The sequence below is a fragment of the Sarcophilus harrisii genome, chromosome 3, assembly GCF_902635505.1.
Source record: "Sarcophilus harrisii chromosome 3, mSarHar1.11, whole genome shotgun sequence".
Lineage (NCBI taxonomy): Eukaryota > Metazoa > Chordata > Mammalia > Dasyuromorphia > Dasyuridae > Sarcophilus > Sarcophilus harrisii.
The window spans coordinates 195,499,710-195,519,735 of NC_045428.1; the positions used below are offsets into that span (position 1 = coordinate 195,499,710).

Consider the following 20,026-nt stretch of genomic DNA (forward strand, 5'->3'; position numbering starts at 1 on the left):
AAAACTCCAAGGAATATTGTAGCTAAATTCAAGAATTAGGTCAAGGAGAAAATATTGCAAGCAGCCAGAAAGAAATAATTCAAATATCAAGGAGTCATAGGATTACAGAGGATATGGCAGCTTCTACATTAAAGAATCGAAGGACCTGGAATAAGATATTCCAGAAGGCAAAGGATCTTGGACTACTACCAAGAATCAACACCTCAGCAAAACTGAGTATTATTTTTCAGCAGAAAAGATGGACATTCAATGAAATAGGGGATTTCCAATCCCCTCATGAAAAACCAGAGGTGAATGGAAAATTTGATCTTCAAATAGAAAACTGATCTCCACATCATTACAAGAAAAGAAATCAAAAATCACCTTCCCTGACACTTTAATTAGAGTTACACACAGAGTTGTGGGTATTAACAGGTATTAGCATAAGTAATATTGAATATTCAAAATGTTCAGGATAATAATGGCTAAATAATCTAAAGGTATAAATATAAAAAAAAACTATATAAATAAACAAAAGTCCTCCCTCATCTTTCTATCTCTAATTTTTTTTTTTTGAGACAATCAGAGAAGTCTCCCCACACTTTGAAGTGTCTAAGTCCAGGGCCATTGTTCTATCTACTGAGCCATCCAGCTGCCCCTTTCCCCACCTTTTTCAAGATAGACATGAGAGAATAGACCAAGAAAAATCATAAACTTAATTCAAGTTCAATTAAATAAATTTAAAATACAAACATTAGAAATGAAGGTGTTTTATAATTTTGACCTCATCTTCTCCCAAATATTGTCTATAGGGTGTTTCCATTGAGAATGCAACAATAAAGTTGAAGATCTCTCTTTGGAGTCATTGTTCCTTCATTTTTCATTTACAAAGTGACTACAGAACCAGTAGGTAAACTAGAGCAGGTACAGAAAAAAGAATAACACAAACACCATAGAAAATATACAATAAATGAATTCATTAAAATGATTAAGGGAAGGCTTAAAAGGGTGAAATTTCAACTAGATGTTTGATCATGAACAATGTCAGAAAACTTCTGAAATTCAATGTCCTCAGCAGTGTAAGAGACATTATTCATGCTAATTTAGGAAGCTCTAAAACGATATGGCAACAAATTATTCTTATCAATATTAATTTAAAATGAAATCAGTACTGAGTTTAGGGAAAGGGACATCACACACAAAAAAAGTCATTAACAAAGATGGGGGGAGGGGAGAAAAGGAACATATGTTTGTGTATTCCAGAAATAATGAGCAATACCACTTTAGAGTGGAGGATTCGTGTGTTAACAGAACATAGAGGTCAGATTTTGGGAGTGACTTCAATGCCAATTTAAAGAGTTTATTAGGCTTTATAATACAAACAATTGTGCAACTTCAAAAATTTCTAAGCAGACTAATGATGTGTAACAAGCAACAGTTGGAAGATTTCAATAAATAAGAAACAAGTGAAAAACACCTCAACAAACTACTCTTGTTTGAACACTGAAGGAGCTGAAAGATAGGAACAAATCCCAGGCTTCAGCTCTACTTCACATTCCTCACAAATGTGTCTTCTTTTGACCTAATGCAAAAAGAATAATAGATTAGAAGTGGGAGGAAAGGAGGTTATAACTGAATATGATGCAAAAGTGCTAGTGAGCTTGTTTTGTAACTATCCCCCAGGCTAGAAGTGAAGCAGACAACATGACTGCAGTTGTCAAGGCAGCTTTGGCTTACTCTGTTTCTAAGACAGGTCTGGTGGTCCTCCTCCCTTTGGCTCCAGACAGAAGTTCCCTTATGTTCCTTGCAGTTGCCAGACTGCAAAAGATTTCTGCACTATACTACAGAAAATCATATGCATTGTTTTGTATTCATGCATATGAATTTGTATAATATATAGTGAAGAAGTTATATGAGTATTGTATAAACACAAAACAATGCATATGAATTCTAAGTGACTAAAACTATCAATCAAGAAATATATAAATTGAATAGTAGGGGTAGTGCAAAATAGAAATAGAAACAAAATAGAAAATGTACTACTGAATGTGGATCAAAGCATGGGTATTATTTTCAGGGTTTTTTTTTTTTATAGTGGTGGTGTTTAGTTTTTTTTCTCTTTTCCCCTTTGAAAAGATATTTCTTGTGATGAATATTGAATATCAGAAGTATATTTAGAACTGCGCATATCTAACCTAAGAACTGCACATGCCAAACCTATAGTGGATTGCTTGCTGTCCAGAGAAGAGGGAAGAGATGGAAGAAGGGAAAAGATTTGCAACAGGGTTTTGCAGAAGTGAATGTTAAAAACTATTTTTGCATGTTTTTGGAAAAATAAAAACTATTATCAAAAAATAAAAGAAAATATACTCCTTATTAGTAAATCTCAGGGAAACACCCAAAACAAAAAATATATAAAGCAATGTAGAAATACTTACTCATTGATAAAAATAGCATTTAAACAAGACAGAAATGCAGTATTGTTTAATGAATTGAGAACCAGCCTCAGTCAGGATGACCTGTTTTAGGATTCTCTGGATATATACTAGATTATGTAACCTTAGGCAAGGCTCTCAGTGAACCGGTAACCTCTCTTAAGACTAAGTTACATAAACAGAAGAAATTCTTCAAAAGGAACTTTACCTACACAGATGAAATCACAGGACATGCATATTGAAAGGTATAAAAACAAAGCAGGTCTGGGAATGAATAAGAGTAAATGAAGGCATCCAAAAGGAAGTGAGCTGTGAGGGAATAAGGCATCCCAGATGTGTCCAAAGGCATTTGTCAAAGGAGGTGGCACTGATGCTATATTCTTTTTAGAGGTGGCACTAGATCATCTTCAATTCCTCCCCCTTTCCCTTAAATCCAATCAGCAGACAAGTTTTGATGATTTTCTAAAAAGGTGTGCTTGAATCAGACAACAGAGCACTTAAGGTTAATTACCTATTTGCTATGAGACAATGACTATTAGCATATGCTTGGGAAAATGGCCCTTCTCACAGTTCAGTGCTTATTCAATGTTTGGTGTATACAGATAATTATGGAAAAGGATTAAGGAGTGGAATGAGAGAGATGGAGGACTTCACCAGGCAGCAGGACCAGGAAGGGAGGTTGGTAGCGAGCTTGTGGCAGTTTGTCTGTCTCCTTTCACTTCTCCCCCTGATGACCAAGGACTTTTGCTTATCCTGACATTGGCTGATCCTGAGGCCTCCAGGGAGCTAGTCCGGACTTCACACTCTGACTGCAACTCTTGTTTTCCTCTCTCTAATCTTAGGACTACCACTCTTATAGAGGATTTTTAAGCCTTGCCTGGACTACTGTAGTAATGATGAGGTTTAGATTTGGGGTACCCAAATGAAATTAGGGTTTCTGGTGGTCAGGGAGTTAAATGAGGTCTAGTGGCAGCACAAGGGTAACGAGTTCTGAGGATTCCCTTCTAGTGGAAGGGAATCTACCCTTCCCTGTAAAGGAATTTACAGACCCGAAAACCTAGATTGATAAAAGAGGTTTATTGTGAGGATTGGAAGTAAGGTTAAAGTCTAGTTAAGGAAATAGGTAAAGAGGTTGGCACTGGAAACAGTATTCCAGTGGACAGAAGCTCTTTGGGATGCCAAGCCGGTATAGCTCACATACTTGGAACCTCTGCAAAGAGAAGGTTTTAGTTTGGCTCTTTTATAATAAGGGGCTTTGGCTACAAGCTGAAGGGTTCATGGGTGGAGTCCCAGGTTGGCTTCTGCTGGGTTTCAGCTAGGGCTAGAATCTGAATTGAATTCAATGGGTTTCGGAACTGAGCCAACCCCACTCAGATAACAGAAGATGAAACTATGCTTGGGGTGGAGTCTCCTCACTGCAGCAGAGTTGAAGGTTTTCTCCTTTAAGGATTTTCAGTTTTGGGGTTCCCTCTTCATTCCCCCCTCAGTCAAAAATTCATTTAAAGGAAAAAGACTTGGGGCAGTGTCCCTTATCGAGGCATAGTTGAAGGAGATTTTATCCTTCAAGGATTTTCAGAGTTCTGGGACCAAACCCTATTTGGTCTCTTATCCTAAACTTTCAATTCATTCTCCCCAAAGCACACATCTGAACATGTAAAAAAGCTCAAGTAGTTCCCCCTTTTCTCTAGAATAAAACACAAATTCCTTGTTTCGCTTTTAAAGATGTGGTTCCAACCTACCTTTCCAAGTTTATTCTTTTCCATTTGCATTTTGTTTGGAGTAAACCAGCATTCTTACTGTTCTTCACACATTATTTTTCATTTCTTGTTTCCATGACCTGAATGCACTCCCACCTCTCTCTGTATTTCTTGTCTCCTTCAAGGCCCAGTTGAAGTGCCACTTTCTAGAGCAAGGGTTCCTGACCTGTTGTATACATTGCCATGGCACATTAAAAAGCTTGTCATAGGGTTGAGAATATTTGGAAAGTATAATTATCTGGATGAAATATTCCAAAAATTCTGAATTGATTTTTAATCAATAAATTAACAAATTCTTGGCATAGCCTAGAAGAAAAATTAGTTTTATTTCTTATATGCAAATATATAGTAAACTCTATAACAGTGGTCCTCAAACTTTTGTTTTCAATATTTTTATCCTATTAAAAATTATTGAGGACCTCTCCAAAGTGTTTTTGTTCATCTGGGTTATATTTGTAGACATTTACCATATTGGAAATAAAGACTATTTTTGAATTTGTAGACCCTGTAAAAGGGTTTCAGAGATCCCCAGGATTCTTTAGACCATACTTTAAGAACCACTGCTCTAGAATTTGTTTTCCTATCAAATAAGGAGTTCAAAATTGAAAAAAGGTTGGAAATACCCTTGTTCCAGGTCAATCCTAATCACCAGTCTCCAAGTAGAAAATATTAGCTTTTGTTTCCATACAACAGAATAGAACATTTCTGAGAACTGATAGTTTCATCTTATGTATATTCACAGTATCTTACTAAAAATCTATCATATATACTTGTTGAGTAAATGGGAGCTATAGAAGCAACAAAATGTAAAGGCAAAGACAGAAGTGATTCAGGAGAAACGGGAGGCTAATATACACAATGACCGCAATAACTTAGGAAAAAACGCATCTCCTTAGTGGTGTTGGATGGGAAGGTTGTATACAAAAATAACCTACAAGCATTTAAGTGTGTCAGGCACTATTCTAGGCATTTAGATAGAAATAAAAGAAATCAAACAATGCCTGCCTGCCAAAGGGCTTATACTAAATATGTACGTAATATAAAAGAACAAATTCAAATATATATGAAGTAGTTAAGTATAAGTAGGAATTTAAAAAAAAAATTCAGAACAACTCTTTTGGCAGGAACCAAAAAATGGGAAACTAAGTGAGGGATCTATTGGGGAATGGCTAAACAAACTATAAAATATGAATGCAATGGAATCTTTTTGTGCCATAAGAAATAATAGTTTCAGAGGAAACTGAAGACACCTTCTACGAACACCATGGGACAGAACAAAGTAAGCACAATTAGAACAATTTCTACAATGACAATATTATATTAGAAAACAATCTTGAAAATCTTTAGAACTTTAATCAATGTAATAATAAGCCAAAAAACCGAAGATGAAACATATCACTGGTCCCAGAGATGACCACCATTAAGACTGGAAAAAGTCTCAATTTTTCAGACATGAGTTAATGTGGTATTTGTTAGCCAGTTTTATTTTGTTTTGCTTTACATTTTCTCAATACAATTTTTTTTTGGGGGGAAGACGAGACAAATTACAAATATTTGTAAACAGGAATAAAGCTATTGAAGGAAAAGTAGTAAGAGCTTCATGGAGAAAGTAGTATATTCCTCAAAAACAGGGTCTGTCTCTTTCCTGCCCTAAGTAGCTACTAAAATGCAAGTGCACATCATATTACTCCACGTGCACATCATATTACTCCACGTACTCAAACTCCCAGCAGCTTCCTTTTGCCTACTTCCAGGAGTAAATACTGTTTGACATCCAAAGCCAAACATAACCTATCCCCCCTCCCCCCTTTCCAATCTTCTCACACTTCACTCCCCAACAAAAACTCTTCCATTTGAAGACACTAGCCACCTGGCTGTTAGAAGAACAAAGCACTCCCATCTCTTGGCTCTAGTATTTTTATCTGGGTGTCCCATATGCCAGCATGCTCTTTTCTTCTACTGGATCAGAATATTATTGATTTCCCTAGCTTCCTTTAAGTCCCAATTAAAATCTCACCGTTTACAGAAACCCTTCCCTAACCCTTTTAATTCCTGTGACTTCCCGCTATTAATTCCTATTTATCCTGTATATAGCTGGTTTTATATAGAGTTGCTTACATTTAGTCTTCTCCATTATAGATAGTAAGCTCCTTGAAAGCAGAGATTACCATTTGCCTCATTTTGTATCCCCAGCACTTAAATGTTTATTGACTGATTTTTATGAGGTAAAAATGCAGAATAAGTGTATTTTAGGCATAGAAAATAGCCAGCGTCAGAGCTTTGAGATGAGCAATGAAGTTAAGTATGCAATTTGAAAAGACAATTCTGCCAGTTTGGAACAACAGTGCAAAGGGTAACATTCGATAGCGTTCAATAGATTGCTATAAAGTTGTGAAGAACTGTAAAAGCTAAAAAGTTGTTTGTTTTTTTTATCCTAGAGACAGTAGAGAGTCACTGGATTGGAATAGGGGAATAACATGACCAGATCTGTATTAATGAAAGTAACTTTGGCAGCAGTGTATTGGATATAGATTGGGGGAATGGAGAAAGACTGGAGAGAGCTACTGTAATGCAGGTGAGAAGTGAATGGCTCAATATTTTCAGTAAAGTAAAAAGAGAAGTTCTTAGCTGAAAGAAAGAGGTAAGGAAGCCTGAGGGAAAAAAGAGGTTTAAAAGTTTCTGTGGGGACAGGGATGAGGAATCAATTGAGGAAGAAAAAAAAGTTATATTCCTGAAAAAAGAATTTAGTTGAAGCTCGGTAGCAACACTAAGTGAATTCTTCCAGCTCTCTCTGTTCAGCATCACATAAATGGAAATGGAGGCAGATGTTGAGAGTAATCCAGGGCTGAAGTTTAGCAAGTGCTAAAGCAGCAGCAAAACAAGGGATTGAGGGATCTGAAAGTAAAGGAAAATATGGAGTTGAACTGGCTAACTATAGGGTTCTGATCTGAAAGGAAGTAAAGGAAAGCTAGAGCAGGAACAATGGCCTGAAAAAGGACTAAAGAATTGAGATTTCAGAGGTCTTCATAAAGACAAAAAATAAATTCCAAAGGACTGATGAAATGATAAGATTATGGCAGAAGGAGAAATGGTAATTAAGTGGAATTGTTATTTGTAATGGTAACAGCCAATGTAACCATCTCTAAATGGTTTAATTTTTCCTTTACTGGTTTTTATTATAAGACAAAGTTCACTGGAAGTAGAGGTTCAAAAAACAAACATCCAAAAATTCAAGGAGAGCAGCTAGACTACTTCCAAACAATTCTATTCATGTTCCTTTCCTTCAGGAAAAAAAAAGTCCACTCATCTCACCTCCTTCACTCCCCCTCTCCCTCCACCCCCCCAAAAAAACAACATTGAGACTGTTACTATCTATAGTATGCATTTCAAAATAGTAGCATGTAGAACACCAGTACTGAATAAGTCCATGTACAGGAAGAGTCTGATCCAGGTGTTACTTGAGAACTGCTCTCAGTAAGGGCTGAACAATTCAAGGCATTGGCTTCCTTAACAATTTTTGAAAGACATACTGGGGTTAAATTTAGAATAATGTTGATGACTCTAAGATACCACTACACACCTGTCAGATTGGCTAAGATGACAGGAAAAAATAATGATGATTGTTGGAGGGGATGTGGGAAAACTGGGACATTGATTCATTGTTGGTGGAGTTGTGAACGAATCCAACCATTTTGGAGAGTAGTTTGAACTATGCTCAAAAAGTTATCAAACTGTGCATACCCTTTGATCCAGCAGTGTTACTACTGGGATTATATCCCAAAGAGATTATAAAGAAGGGAAAGGGACCTGTATGTGCACGAATGTTTGTGGCAGCCCTTTTGTAGTGGCTAGAAACTGAAACTGAATGGATGTCCATCAGTTGGAGAATGGCTGAATAAATTGTGGTATATGAAAATTATGGAATATTACTGTTCTGTAAGAAATGACCAACAGGATGATTTCAGAAAGGCCTGAGAGACTTACACTGAACTGATGCTGAGTGAAATGAGCAGGACCAGGAGATCATTATATACTTCAACAACAATACTAGATGATGACCAGTTCTGATGGATCAGGCCATCCTCAGCAACAAGATCAACCAAATCATTTCTAATGGAGCAGTAATGAACTGAACCAGCTATACCCAGAAAAAGAACTCTGGGAGATGACTAAAACCATTACATTGAATTCCTAATCCCTATATTTATGCACACCTGCATTTTTGATTTCCTTCACAAGCTAATTGTACAATAATTCAGAGTCTGATTCTTTTTGTACAGCAAAATAATGTTTTGGTCATGTATACTTATGTATCTAAGTTATATTTTAATATATTTAACATCTACTGGTCATCCTGCCATTTAGGGGGGGGTGGGGGTAAGAGGTGAAAAATTGGAATAAGAGGTTTGGCAATTGTTAATGCTGTAAAGTTACCCATGTATATATCCTGTAAATAAAAGGCTATTAAATTAAAAAAAAAAAAAATAGAATAATGTTGATGAAGAATGCATATGGCAGGAACAAGCCATCACATCTATTTATTTACAACTCTATTTTGACAAATTTCATTGCTATTGATCATTTCTGTTATTGACAATACTGTTATAATAGACTTGTTATTGCTAGTTAAGGTGAATTGAAATGTCAAAGTATGGTCTATGCATTAACCCTGGAAGGTATACACAGTCATCTGGAGGTAGTTATTAATGTAACTCTAGTTTAAAGAGTTTATAAATCCTGGTGCTCAGATAATAAAGATTGCAAAACATATCTTCCACCTGGACTCGAGTATTCATTTCAGATTCACACTCTCAATTTCCACTGGAGCTGGATTCCAACAATATCACACCTACAATTTGAAGATTTAAGAAAAGGAAGACACCAAGACACTCATTTTTGAGGGGGAGGAACTTCTGTTTTGATAAGTAATCTAAACTAATCTAAATTATCCCCCATTTTAAAAATCACTTTTTTGGGCCTCATAGCTAAATATTATAATCAGGCACTGAAAATGGAGTCTTACGTTAGGCATATTTCTTTCATTAACATCCTATTTTTATGCCATCATTTCATAGAAGCAAACTTGGCCACTTAAAGACTAAAAGAGGACAGCAGGTCCTATACCAAGTTAAAAGGCCCAAATCTGTAGGGAAAAGTGTCTCTTTTGAAAATCTACTAGACTAAATCAAAGGTAGCCACTATTAGATCACAGAATTATCCTAAGCTATGCCCCTGCTGAAGATTGCCACTTTTCTTAAGATTCCTAAAGGGAACTTCTTCACTAAAATCATGATTTAGGGATTCCTTTTTTTTAAAAATTATAACTTTTTATTGACAGAATATATACATGGATAATTTCTTACAACATTATCCCTTGCACTCACTTCTGTTTCGATTTTTCCCTTCCCTCCTTCCAACCCCCTCCCCTAGATGGCAGACAGCCTTATACATGTTAAATATGTTATAGTATATCCTAGACACAATATATGTGTGCAGAACCGTACAGTTCTCTTGTTGCACAATAAGAATTAGATTCAGAAGGTAAAAATAACCTGGGAAGAAAAACAAAAATGCAAGTAGTCTATATTCATTTTAGGGATTCCTTTTTTTATATGTTAAATTATAAATAAGGCAGACAGAGGAATCACAAGATAGATGGAAGTGTCCATACAATTACACAGTATAAATTACTCCCTATACTATTAATTATAGATTACTATCCACAGAAATTATAAATTACTCAAGTAATCTGAAAAAGTGTAGAAATTGTATAATTTGTTCATATGTCCCAATGAACTAGAGTACATGCTATTTTAAATAATGAATCCTTTTATAAAACTTTTTCAAATTTATTGTGTGTGTGTATATATATATGTGTGTGTGTGTGTGTATATATATATATATATATATATATATATATATATATATATATATATATATATATCTGGATTCTAACACCTCAGACATATCATCAGAAGATCATGTATTAAAAACACATTTTAAAAAACATAGCTTGAGAAAGTACTCCTGATTTCAAAACGTATTATTAAAGAAAATGTGTTTCCATTACATTGAATTCCCAATCCCTATATCTATGCCCACCTGCATTTTTGATTTCCTTCACAAGCTAAATGTACAATATTTCAAAGTCTGATTCTTTTTGTACAGCAAAATAATGTTGGTCATGTATACTTATTATTTATCTAATTTATATTTTAATGTATTTAACATCTACTGGTCATCCTGCCATCTGGGGGAGGGGCTGGGGGTGGGGGTAAGAGGTGAAAATTTGGAACAAGAGGTTTGGCAATTGTTAATGCTGTAAAGTTACCCATGCATATAACTTGTAAATAAAAGGCTAGTAAATTAAAAAAAAAAAAAAAAAGAAAAAAAAAAAAAGAAAGAAAGAAAATGTGTTTCTAGCTCAGATTATGCTGGGGGAGGTAGGGGTGGATAATGGAGGGTTGGTATGGGGGTGGAGAAGATCTTATTAGCTTTCATTGATTTAATTACCATCTTTATATTGATGATTCTCAAATCTACTACTTCTGCCCAAATTTCTCATCTCCAAATGCCTTTCAGACATCTAGAAGTGAAGTCCAGGAGACATATTAAATTCAATTATATTCCAAACAGAACTTATCTTTTCTTCTAAAACACCCTCCTATCCTACTTTCCCTAATATTGTAGAGGGCAACACTATACTCCGAGTCCTTCAGATTCACAAGATTCATTCTGGATTTTTTACTATCTCTTCACCCTCTATGTCCAAAATGTTGCCAAAATCTGTAGATAACATCTTTCCAACTTCTCTAGAATATGGCCCCTTCTCTCCCCTTACATGGCCACCACTCTACTATAGGCCAAGCCCTTATAAACTTCATGCTTTCATTACAGCAGTCACCTGCTAGTAGTAGATCTGCCAGTGGCAAGACTCCCTAACTCCACTCCATTTCCCATTGAATTACTAAAGTGATTTTCCTAAAATGCAAGTCTGAATGTCATCCCAAAACTCTAGTGGCTCCTTTTGCCTCTAGGAACAAATACAAAATGCTCTGTTTGGCATTCAGAGCCCTTCCTCATCTAGCCCACTTCCATCTTTCCAATGCTCTTACACCTCACTCTATTATCCTCATAAGACCATGGTCTCCAGGCTATTCCAGAATGAGACACTCTTTTAACTCTTGGCTTCAGGCTTTTTTCTAAGTGCGCTGGAATGCTCTCTCCCTCCACTCCAAATAGTAATCGTCCTTGACTTAAAGTCTAACTAAAATTCCAACTCTTACAAAACTTTCTTTATATTTGTTTGCATGTTGTTTTTCCCCCATGAGATAGTAAGCTTCTTGAAGGCAGGGGCTGTCTTCCCCCTTTTCGAATCCGTATCTTTTAGCACAATGCCTGGCATATAATAGGTGTTCAATAAATGTCAGTTACTGAGGTAAACTGAGTTAAGTTTTAAGACAAAAAGGCAAGAAACAGTCTCTCTTCTGCCCTCAAAGATCTCTCTCCACCCTTACAAGAGCATAAAGTCTAAATAAATATAAGTATAGAAGTATTATTACAATGTAGTAAGGGGTTAAAAAACTGAGGGGAGAGGTCAGAAAACAAAAAGCACCTAGAGGAGGAGGAGGAGGTTCTTGAGTACAGTTTAAAAATAAGCTAGCAGTCTGACTTTGGCTGCAAAATCTTAAATTTCTCTCATTGTCATGCTGAGATACAGGCTTTGAAATAGAGGAAAAAAGGGAATTGTTCCCCTCAGCCTCATCTCTATCCTCCCCCCCCAAAAAAATCAACTATTGAGAGACTTTAGTAATTCTAAGTTCAAGGTAAAGTAAGTTTATCGTTTTTAACACCTGGGGAAGAAGATAAGAATCCTAAAAAGGTCCACAAATAGATTTCAGAAGGTAAAATACACTTACCTGGAGAAAAAAATTTTTTTTAAATCTTCACTAACCTCTAACTGAAATTTAGCATTTCTTTCTATTATTTGTTAGACGTCAATTAGATTGCTACAGGTATCCATTCAGTTAAAAACTCCTGATCTAGTCCAACTCCCTATTTTTACAGTTAAGAAAACTGGTCTACACCTAAAGAAAAACCACTAGGAAATGAATGTAAACTGCTTGCATTTTTGTTCTTCCCGGGTTATTTATACCTTCTAAATCCAATTCTCCCTGAGCAACAAGAGAACTGTTGGTTCTGCACACATATATTGTATCCAAGATCTACTGTAACCTATTTAACATGTATAGGACTGCTTGCCATCTGGGGGAGGGAGTGGAGGAAGGGAGGGGAAACATCGGAACAGAAGTGAGTGCAAGGAATAATGTTGTAAAAAATTACCCTGGCATGGGTTCTGTCAATAAAAAGTTATTTAAAAAAAAAAAAAAGAGAAAACTGGTACTGTAAGTCCTCTCCTTTGGGACAATTCCTTGAAAAACAAGACCCTAGAAAGCAAATAGCTTTTTTCATTCTAAACGATAACAGTTGTTTTGCATATAGTTATGAAATATTACAGCAACCAAAGAAATCTGAAAGGGAAGGATCGATGGTGTATTCCCTAGAGTCAAATTCCAAGTTAAGACCACCTGAGATGTTGATTGTGCAACTAAATGCAAATGCAACTAAGACCAAGTTTTAGAAAATGAGCTGATATACAACTGTAAATTAAGTTCCTTAAAGAGTGGTGGCTGAACCACCAATAAAATCCAGATCTCATGATATTCCTGATATCAACTTTCACCACTTTAAGACCAAGAATTAAAAAAGAGGGCAGAGATGTATTGGGATGGTGGTGGCAATAAAATATACTTGTAGAAAGACCACCAGAAGATGGCCAGATCATTTTAGACTTCTTCTCATCTTTCATGCCCAAGAAAGTTCTGTGCCAAAACAGATGCTCAAAGATTTTCAGGAAAAAAAACTATTCAAAAATCTAAATGTTTAAATAGAGCTCTGAACTCCTCCACCCAACATACACTTGTCCCTCTTTCTCCCACTTTTGTTAACAATGGCATCTGCTAACTTTGCAGAAGATATACCTTTGTCTTCCCTTCCACTGTTGGGTACCCCAAAATATCAGGGTGTGACAGTGGCTAAGGGCCAGAAAGGCAGCTACATAAGGGAAGAGGTCCAGAGCAAGAGAGGTATTCTGACCCTGATTCCCCGCCCCCCCACCCCCCCCCACACACACAAAACCACTTGAATGAACTTTCTGAAAGGTTACCAATGCTCTCTTAATTGCTAAGTCAGATAGTCTTTTTTTTCCCTTTGGTCTTTTAAATCTTTTCTTGACCTTTACTGCAGCTTTAACTCTGATCATCCTTCTCCATTCATGTGTTTATCAGTAAAATCTATTAATCAATCATGTCCTTTAACTGCTCTGTCCTAGACAACTAGACTTTATTTTTATAAACTGTAACACAACCAAGCATCAAAAGGGAAATTCCATTTAATATAACTGCAGACAAAATACTTGGGTGTCCTATCTTCCAAGACAAGCCCAGAAACTAACTATATGAACACAATCATAAAACACTTTTCACACAGTCAAATCTAAACTGTATCACATCACTGTCAGCAGGATATCATCACCTGAATGTCCTGTAGGAACCTCAAATTGAGCATATTTTTAAAAATTATCTTCCCTCACAAATTTATCCTTCCCTGCATTTCCCTATTTTATGTTGAAACTATCAGCATTCTTTGATTAACCATCATCTTCCTATTTCCTCAAATTCTCTCCATTCCAAATGGTTGATTCTATTTACACAATCTCTCACACATCTGGTCATTTTTGTCCACTAACACTGCCATGACCCTATACCAGGCCTTCATCACCTTACCTGGATAATCTCATAACCCTTTTAATTAATTTGTTTGCTGCTCATCTCTCTTCCAAAATTATTTTCCTAAAGCAAATATGACCATGTCATTCCCTGCTCAAGAATTTTCAGGGGATCCCTAGTGCCTCCAAGGTAAACTTCAAACTCCTAAGCTTGATATCTAGAGTCCTTCCCCAAATCGCTGCAGTCCACCTTTTCAGACTTATTTCACATTATTTCCCTTCATACTATACTTTATATATCCTGTAAACTAATCTACTTGCCATTTGTGAAACTTGGCATTCCAATTCATACCTTTATTACAGGTTGTGTAGTCATGTCTGATCCTCTTACCTACCTATTAATGCTACTTCCCCCTCCCCAAACTATATTAAATGTAAGTATCATTTACATGTTGTATTCCCTTGGTAAACTATAACTGAAGACAGAAGTCTTTAAAAAATAAAAACAACACTATGCCTCATAACTGGCAAAAAGGAGACAACCAAAGGTAAACTATAACTGAAGACACAAGTCTTTAAAAAATAAAAACAATATTATGCCTCATACCTGGCAAAAAGGAGACAACCAAATGTTTAGTAAACTCCCAGCTCTGTCCTCTGGGGCTACAGGAGTCTACTCTTCCACATTTAATAATAATTTTTTAAAAATACCTTTAGATGTTTGTGGCAGCCCTGTTTGTAGTGTCTAGAAGCTGGAAAATGAATGGATGCCCATCAATTGGAGAATGGTTGAGTAAATTGTGGTATATGAATGTTATGGAATATTATTGTTCTGTAAGAAACGACCAGCAGGATGAATACAGAGAGGATTGGCGAGACTCACATGAGCTGATGCTGAGTGAAATGAACAGAACCAGATCATTATATACCTCAACAAAGATATTGTATAAGGATATATTTTGATGAAAGTTGATTTCTTCGACAAAGATAAGATCTAGCTCAGTTTCAACTGATCAAGGTTGGACAGAAGCAGCCACACCCAAAGAAAGAACACTAGGAAATGAATGTAAAAACTGCTTGCTTTTTGTAAAAACTGCTTTGCTTGTTTTTTGTTCTTCTTCCCAGATTATTTATACCTTCTAAATCCAATTCTCCCTGAGCAACAAGAGAACTATTCGGTTCTGCACACATATATTGTATCTAAGATCTACTGTAACCTATTTAACATGCATAGGACTGCTTGCCATCTGGGGGAGGGGGTAAAGGGAGGGAGGGGAAAAATCGGAACAGAAGTGAGTTCAAGGGATAATGTTGTAAAAAATTACCCTGGATGGGTTCTGTCAATAAAAAGTTATTTAAAAAAAATACCTTTAGACAAATATTATTAACAGCTGTAGTGTCTCAAGTTTTTTTGTCTCCATCCTCCAACTTTAAAAAAAAAAAAAAGTTTTAACATATAATCTTTAAAAAAATTAATCTTCACAGTAAACATCACTAGTCAAGAAAACTCACTGTACAACTTAACATTTTCATCAATAGTTGACAAATAACTTAATATCACAGACACTAAACCTCTAGAAAATAGTTAACATCCATGCCCATATTCCAAATAGCAAAATTTCTCCAAATTGTTTCTAAGTGTATTAAAAATGAACTATTAACCATTAAATTGCTTTTAAAACGTCATTAGAAGATAAACTCTGCCTCATAAAGTCAATTCAAAGGACCAAGAAGCATTCTAATATTCACAATGAAGAATGAATTTGATATCCTGGAAAGCTGTAAGTAAGTCCTCTCCTTTGGGACAATTCCTTGAAAAACAAGACCCTAGGAAGCAAACAGCTTTTTTCATTCTAAAAGATAACAGTTGTTTTGCATATAGCTATGAAATATTACAGCAACCAAAGAAATCTGAAAGGGAAGATTGATGGTGTATTCCCTAGAGTCAAATTCCAATTTAAGACCACCTGAGATGTTGATTGTAACCAAGACCAAGTTTTAGAAAATGAGCTGATATACAACTGTAAATTAAATTCCTTACAGAGTTCTTTTGCATAAATGAATTCACAGGACTAAACAGTGAAAACTAACAGCTCTACCTGTGTAGCAGGTTCTACCATAAAAGGAACTTTTCTTTATAACTTTTTAAAATACCCAGCTTTTTCCCCAAAAACCACCAAGGGTAAGTATCTCTTATTTCCCTATGAAGAAAATTAGGGTACCAAAATTGTTAATTTGCTTCTCCACCCTTTTTGGGAGGCTACAGATCTACATTACAGGAATACACAAAAAAAAAATTAAGGAACATAAGGAAGTAGCTTATTTATATGAGGAAACAAAAACCACTCACCTGAATAAATTAAAAAAACACACACACATTTAACCTTACTTCAAAATAATTTTATAATGGAGGGGGAAATAAGGGAGAGAAAAATTAGGCACAGAAATCGAAACAAAGGCAAATGAAGGAACAAAGTTCTAAAGTGTTCATTGGTTTGTTTTTCCAATTCACTGTCCACTGCAATAATCAGCTGCTTAACCATTGTTCCTATTAATAATAGCTAACATTTATATAATTCCTTAAGTTTTACAAAGCTTTTACACACATTATCTCACTCAATCTTCAGAACAAGAAATCTTTGAAATAGATAAAATGACCCCCATTTTAAAATGGGACAATCTCTGAGGCATAATTTCTGATTTTTAAAAAGCAATCGGTGTTATATCCCAAAGAGATTTTAAAGAAAGGAAAGGGACCTGTATGTGCAAGAATGTTTGTGGCAGCCCTCTTTGTAGTGGTCAGAAACTGGAAACTGAGTAGATGCCCATCAATTGGAGAATGGCTGAATAAATTGTGGCATATGAATATTATGGAATATTATTGTTTGGTAAGAAACGACCAACAGGATGATTTCAGAAAGGTCTGGAGAGACTTACACGAATTGATGCTGAGTGAAATGAGCAGGACCAGGAGATCATTATATACTTCAAAAACAATACTATATGATGATCAATTCTGATGGACCTGACCATCCTCAGCAACCAGATGAACCAAATCAGTTCTAATGAAGTAGTAATGAACTGAACCAGCTACACCAGCTTAAGAACTCTGGGAGATGACTAAGAACCATTACATTGAATTCCCAATCCCTATTTTTGCCTGCCTGCATTTTTTATTTCCTTCACAGGCTAACTACAATATTTCGGAGTCCGATTCTTTTTGCACAGCAAAATAATGGTTTAGACATGTATACTTATTTTGTTTTTAATTTATACTCTAATATATTTAACACGTATTGGTCATCCTACCATCTAGGGGAGGGGAAAAATTGGAACAAAAGGTTTGGCAATTGTGCAATACAGCAATTGTCAATGCTGTAAAATTACCCATGCATATAACTTGTAAATAAAAAGCTATTAAAATTTTAAAAAAATAAAAAGCAAGGGGGAGAGGGAAGGAGAAGAGAAGGGACCGGTAACCAGCTGTCTCACCTGCCCCTGACATAAGACTTCCCGATCACATCATCAATTAAATATCTGCCCAAGTCAAAAGTGGGATTTGAAGTCAGGTTTTCCTATTATTATCGGGAAGCCTTTAACTAATGTTCACAATATCTCTAATATTCAATACAACTGAGAGTTCAGATCAAAACAAAAAATAAAATTGTTCTGCTCTGGTATCGTTTGCTCCTCCCCCTCCTCACATAACCAAGTTGGCTATGAGTTTCATCTTTCCCCAACCTTTCAATTCTCCTCCCCCACTATGTGTCCATGAAAAAGTGAGGAAACAGTTCTACAGCAGAGTACATCCAGTCCTTAGGAGTTTTGGTTCTTTTTATGGTTCATTTAAGAAAAAACTTTCGAAAGATATGGAAAAAGGCATCTGAGAAATAAGATAAGAGGAAACACGGGTCTTATGGGAGGAACCCCCCCCCAAATCTCGTTTGTCTTAAAAACTTTACATACTTGATGAAAAGATCAATTTGTTTTTTCAATACGGAAGACCATAAATTGCTGTAGAAAAATGTTCTACCGAAATTTTATATAGGACTGATAAGCATTATTTAAAAGCATAATTAAAACAAACCGAACCACCCTAATTGAGAAATCAATGTAGCTGTAGACAATACAGCCTCTTAATAAATTTAACCGAAAACATTTTACTGTCAGGAAAAAGAAATAAACAATCTTTATCTGCATTTCTGGACTCTCGCTCTCATCTTTGAAAGGAACGAGTTACCTAGTCCTTACGAAAATTCGGCAACAACAAGTGGCCTGCATGAAGGTGATCTGCCTTCAATTCCGTAGGCATGAAAAAATATTTGCGGGGAATGCGTAGATAGACTGCCTTCAAGTAAATGGTAAGACAAGTTGGTTAGTTGGTTTGGGGTTTGAGAGAGGAACTAACTGAGCTTAATTCAGCTCCCCTCTTCATAAAGGCAGGGGTGGGGGAGGAGGGAACTTTAAGTTTCCTAAAGGAGCTTCAAAAGAGGTGGGAAGAAAAGAACTCAGCCGATGCGCAGTCCCCTCTTTACTTTAAACTGAACTCCAACCCGCGCCCCGACTGCAGGTCAGGAAACTGAAAGCAGCAGCCGGAACCGGCCCCAACACGTGGAGGGGATCAGCGCGGAGCGCCCGCGCGACACTCACTACAATACCCCCGCCCCCACCGCATCCTCCCGGGCCCGGCCCGTCGTAAGCGCCCTATTACCACCACCACGACCCCCCCCCCCCTTCATTCGGTGCGCAGCCGCGGCCTCCCGAGCCAGAGGGGCGAGAACGCGCAGTTCCGACGACTCCCCTCGCGCTAATCTTGCTGCGCAATAACCTCCGGGGCGCCGCGGCGCGGGCACACCCCGCAAAAGTGCACTTCGAACTAGAAAGGGGGACCGGGGGGGGGGGGGGAGCGGAATCCAGAGACCGTTAGACGGCTAGGTCGTCGGACGGTGCCGGCAGCCAGGAGAGTGGATGGGGGGGAGAGACGGACGGACGGCACCACGTGTCCCACCTGCCAGCGCCGTAGACTTCCCGGCCCCCCCAACCTAGAGCTTAGTTCGCGCACCCCATCCTCGTTCCCCTCCTGCGCGCGCCCCCTTTCTGCGCGCGCCCCGAAAACACCAACGGCCCGTGGTCGTCGACGTCGTCGTCCTCCTGCTAGCCAGCGCCCCTTCCCCTTCCCGGGAGTCCCTTTCCCGGCAGTCCCCCCCAACCACAGTCTTCCCCCGGTTCCTCCATCCCTCCCCCTCCATCCCCAGGAAGAAAACCGGACTAGCAGGTCCTCGAGATTAAAGGGGACCGGGTAGAAACCAGGAGGCCCAGGCAAGACAGCCGAGTGCCCTCCCGCGCGGCGGGGAAAAGGGTTACCTCGGAGCTCACCTTCTGCCGCGGACTGCGCCTCCGGCCGCCCCGTCCCGGCTCTAGAGGCTCTTCGCCGCCGCCTCTTCCCCGCGCTACCCCTTCTACTCGCGTCGCCATGAGGTGACGGCAGCAGCCAAACAAGCAGCCGGAGAGGGGGGCCACGGGAACCACGCAGGGCCGTTCGCCCTGCCCCCGCCTCCCGGGCAGCCAATCGCGGAGCCCCTTGGCTCCCCACGTGACCGGAGGAGGTTTCCCACCGGGGGCGGGAGTGAAGTGAAGTTGGGACGGATGGGCAGGGGTTAGGGGGAGGGAGAGATGTGAATCGGGCCCGTTGAGCCCCTGTTTGGAACCGGAAGAATCTTAAGGACAGACCGAAGCCGCGGGAGTCTGCGCTCAATCGCTACGTTTGAGAGTTGGGGGAGACCACAAATCCCGGCATGCAGCACGGCGGCCGCCCCCTTGAAAAGGAGAATACAGCCTCGAGTATTCGCTGCTGGGCTGTTGCGCGGCATGCTGGGAATTCTAGTGGTTGCAAGCTGCATCTGATACATTCCCAATTATTGGGGAGGAAGTTTCTCTCTTTCCGGGTGGGCAGGTTTGGGGAGCGTAGCTGCGTTTAGGGAAGGAGGGAGAGGACCAGGGAACTGCAGTGGCTGTTTTCTTGTTGCAACCGAGAAAGAAAATCCAGTACTTTTTCTTTGTTTGGAAAT

At 38.1% G+C, this 20,026-nt stretch overlaps 1 protein-coding gene across 4 annotated transcripts in view; it reads right to left on the bottom strand.

The window, feature by feature from the left end:
- The window catches only part of TXLNG (taxilin gamma), a 55,248-nt gene extending 35,476 nt beyond the window's left edge, over positions 1-19,772 (bottom strand). For 2 of the 4 annotated variants that reach the window (XM_031958949.1, XM_031958947.1), the window contains exon 1: positions 19,323-19,772. In XM_031958949.1, the coding sequence (XP_031814809.1) occupies positions 19,323-19,433 (111 nt within the window). In that variant the 5' untranslated portion in view covers positions 19,434-19,772. The remainder of the gene's footprint in view (positions 1-19,322) is intronic. The other 2 variants (XM_031958948.1, XM_031958950.1) reach the window with 2 other exon arrangements.
- Between the last annotated feature and the right edge of the window lie 254 nt (positions 19,773-20,026).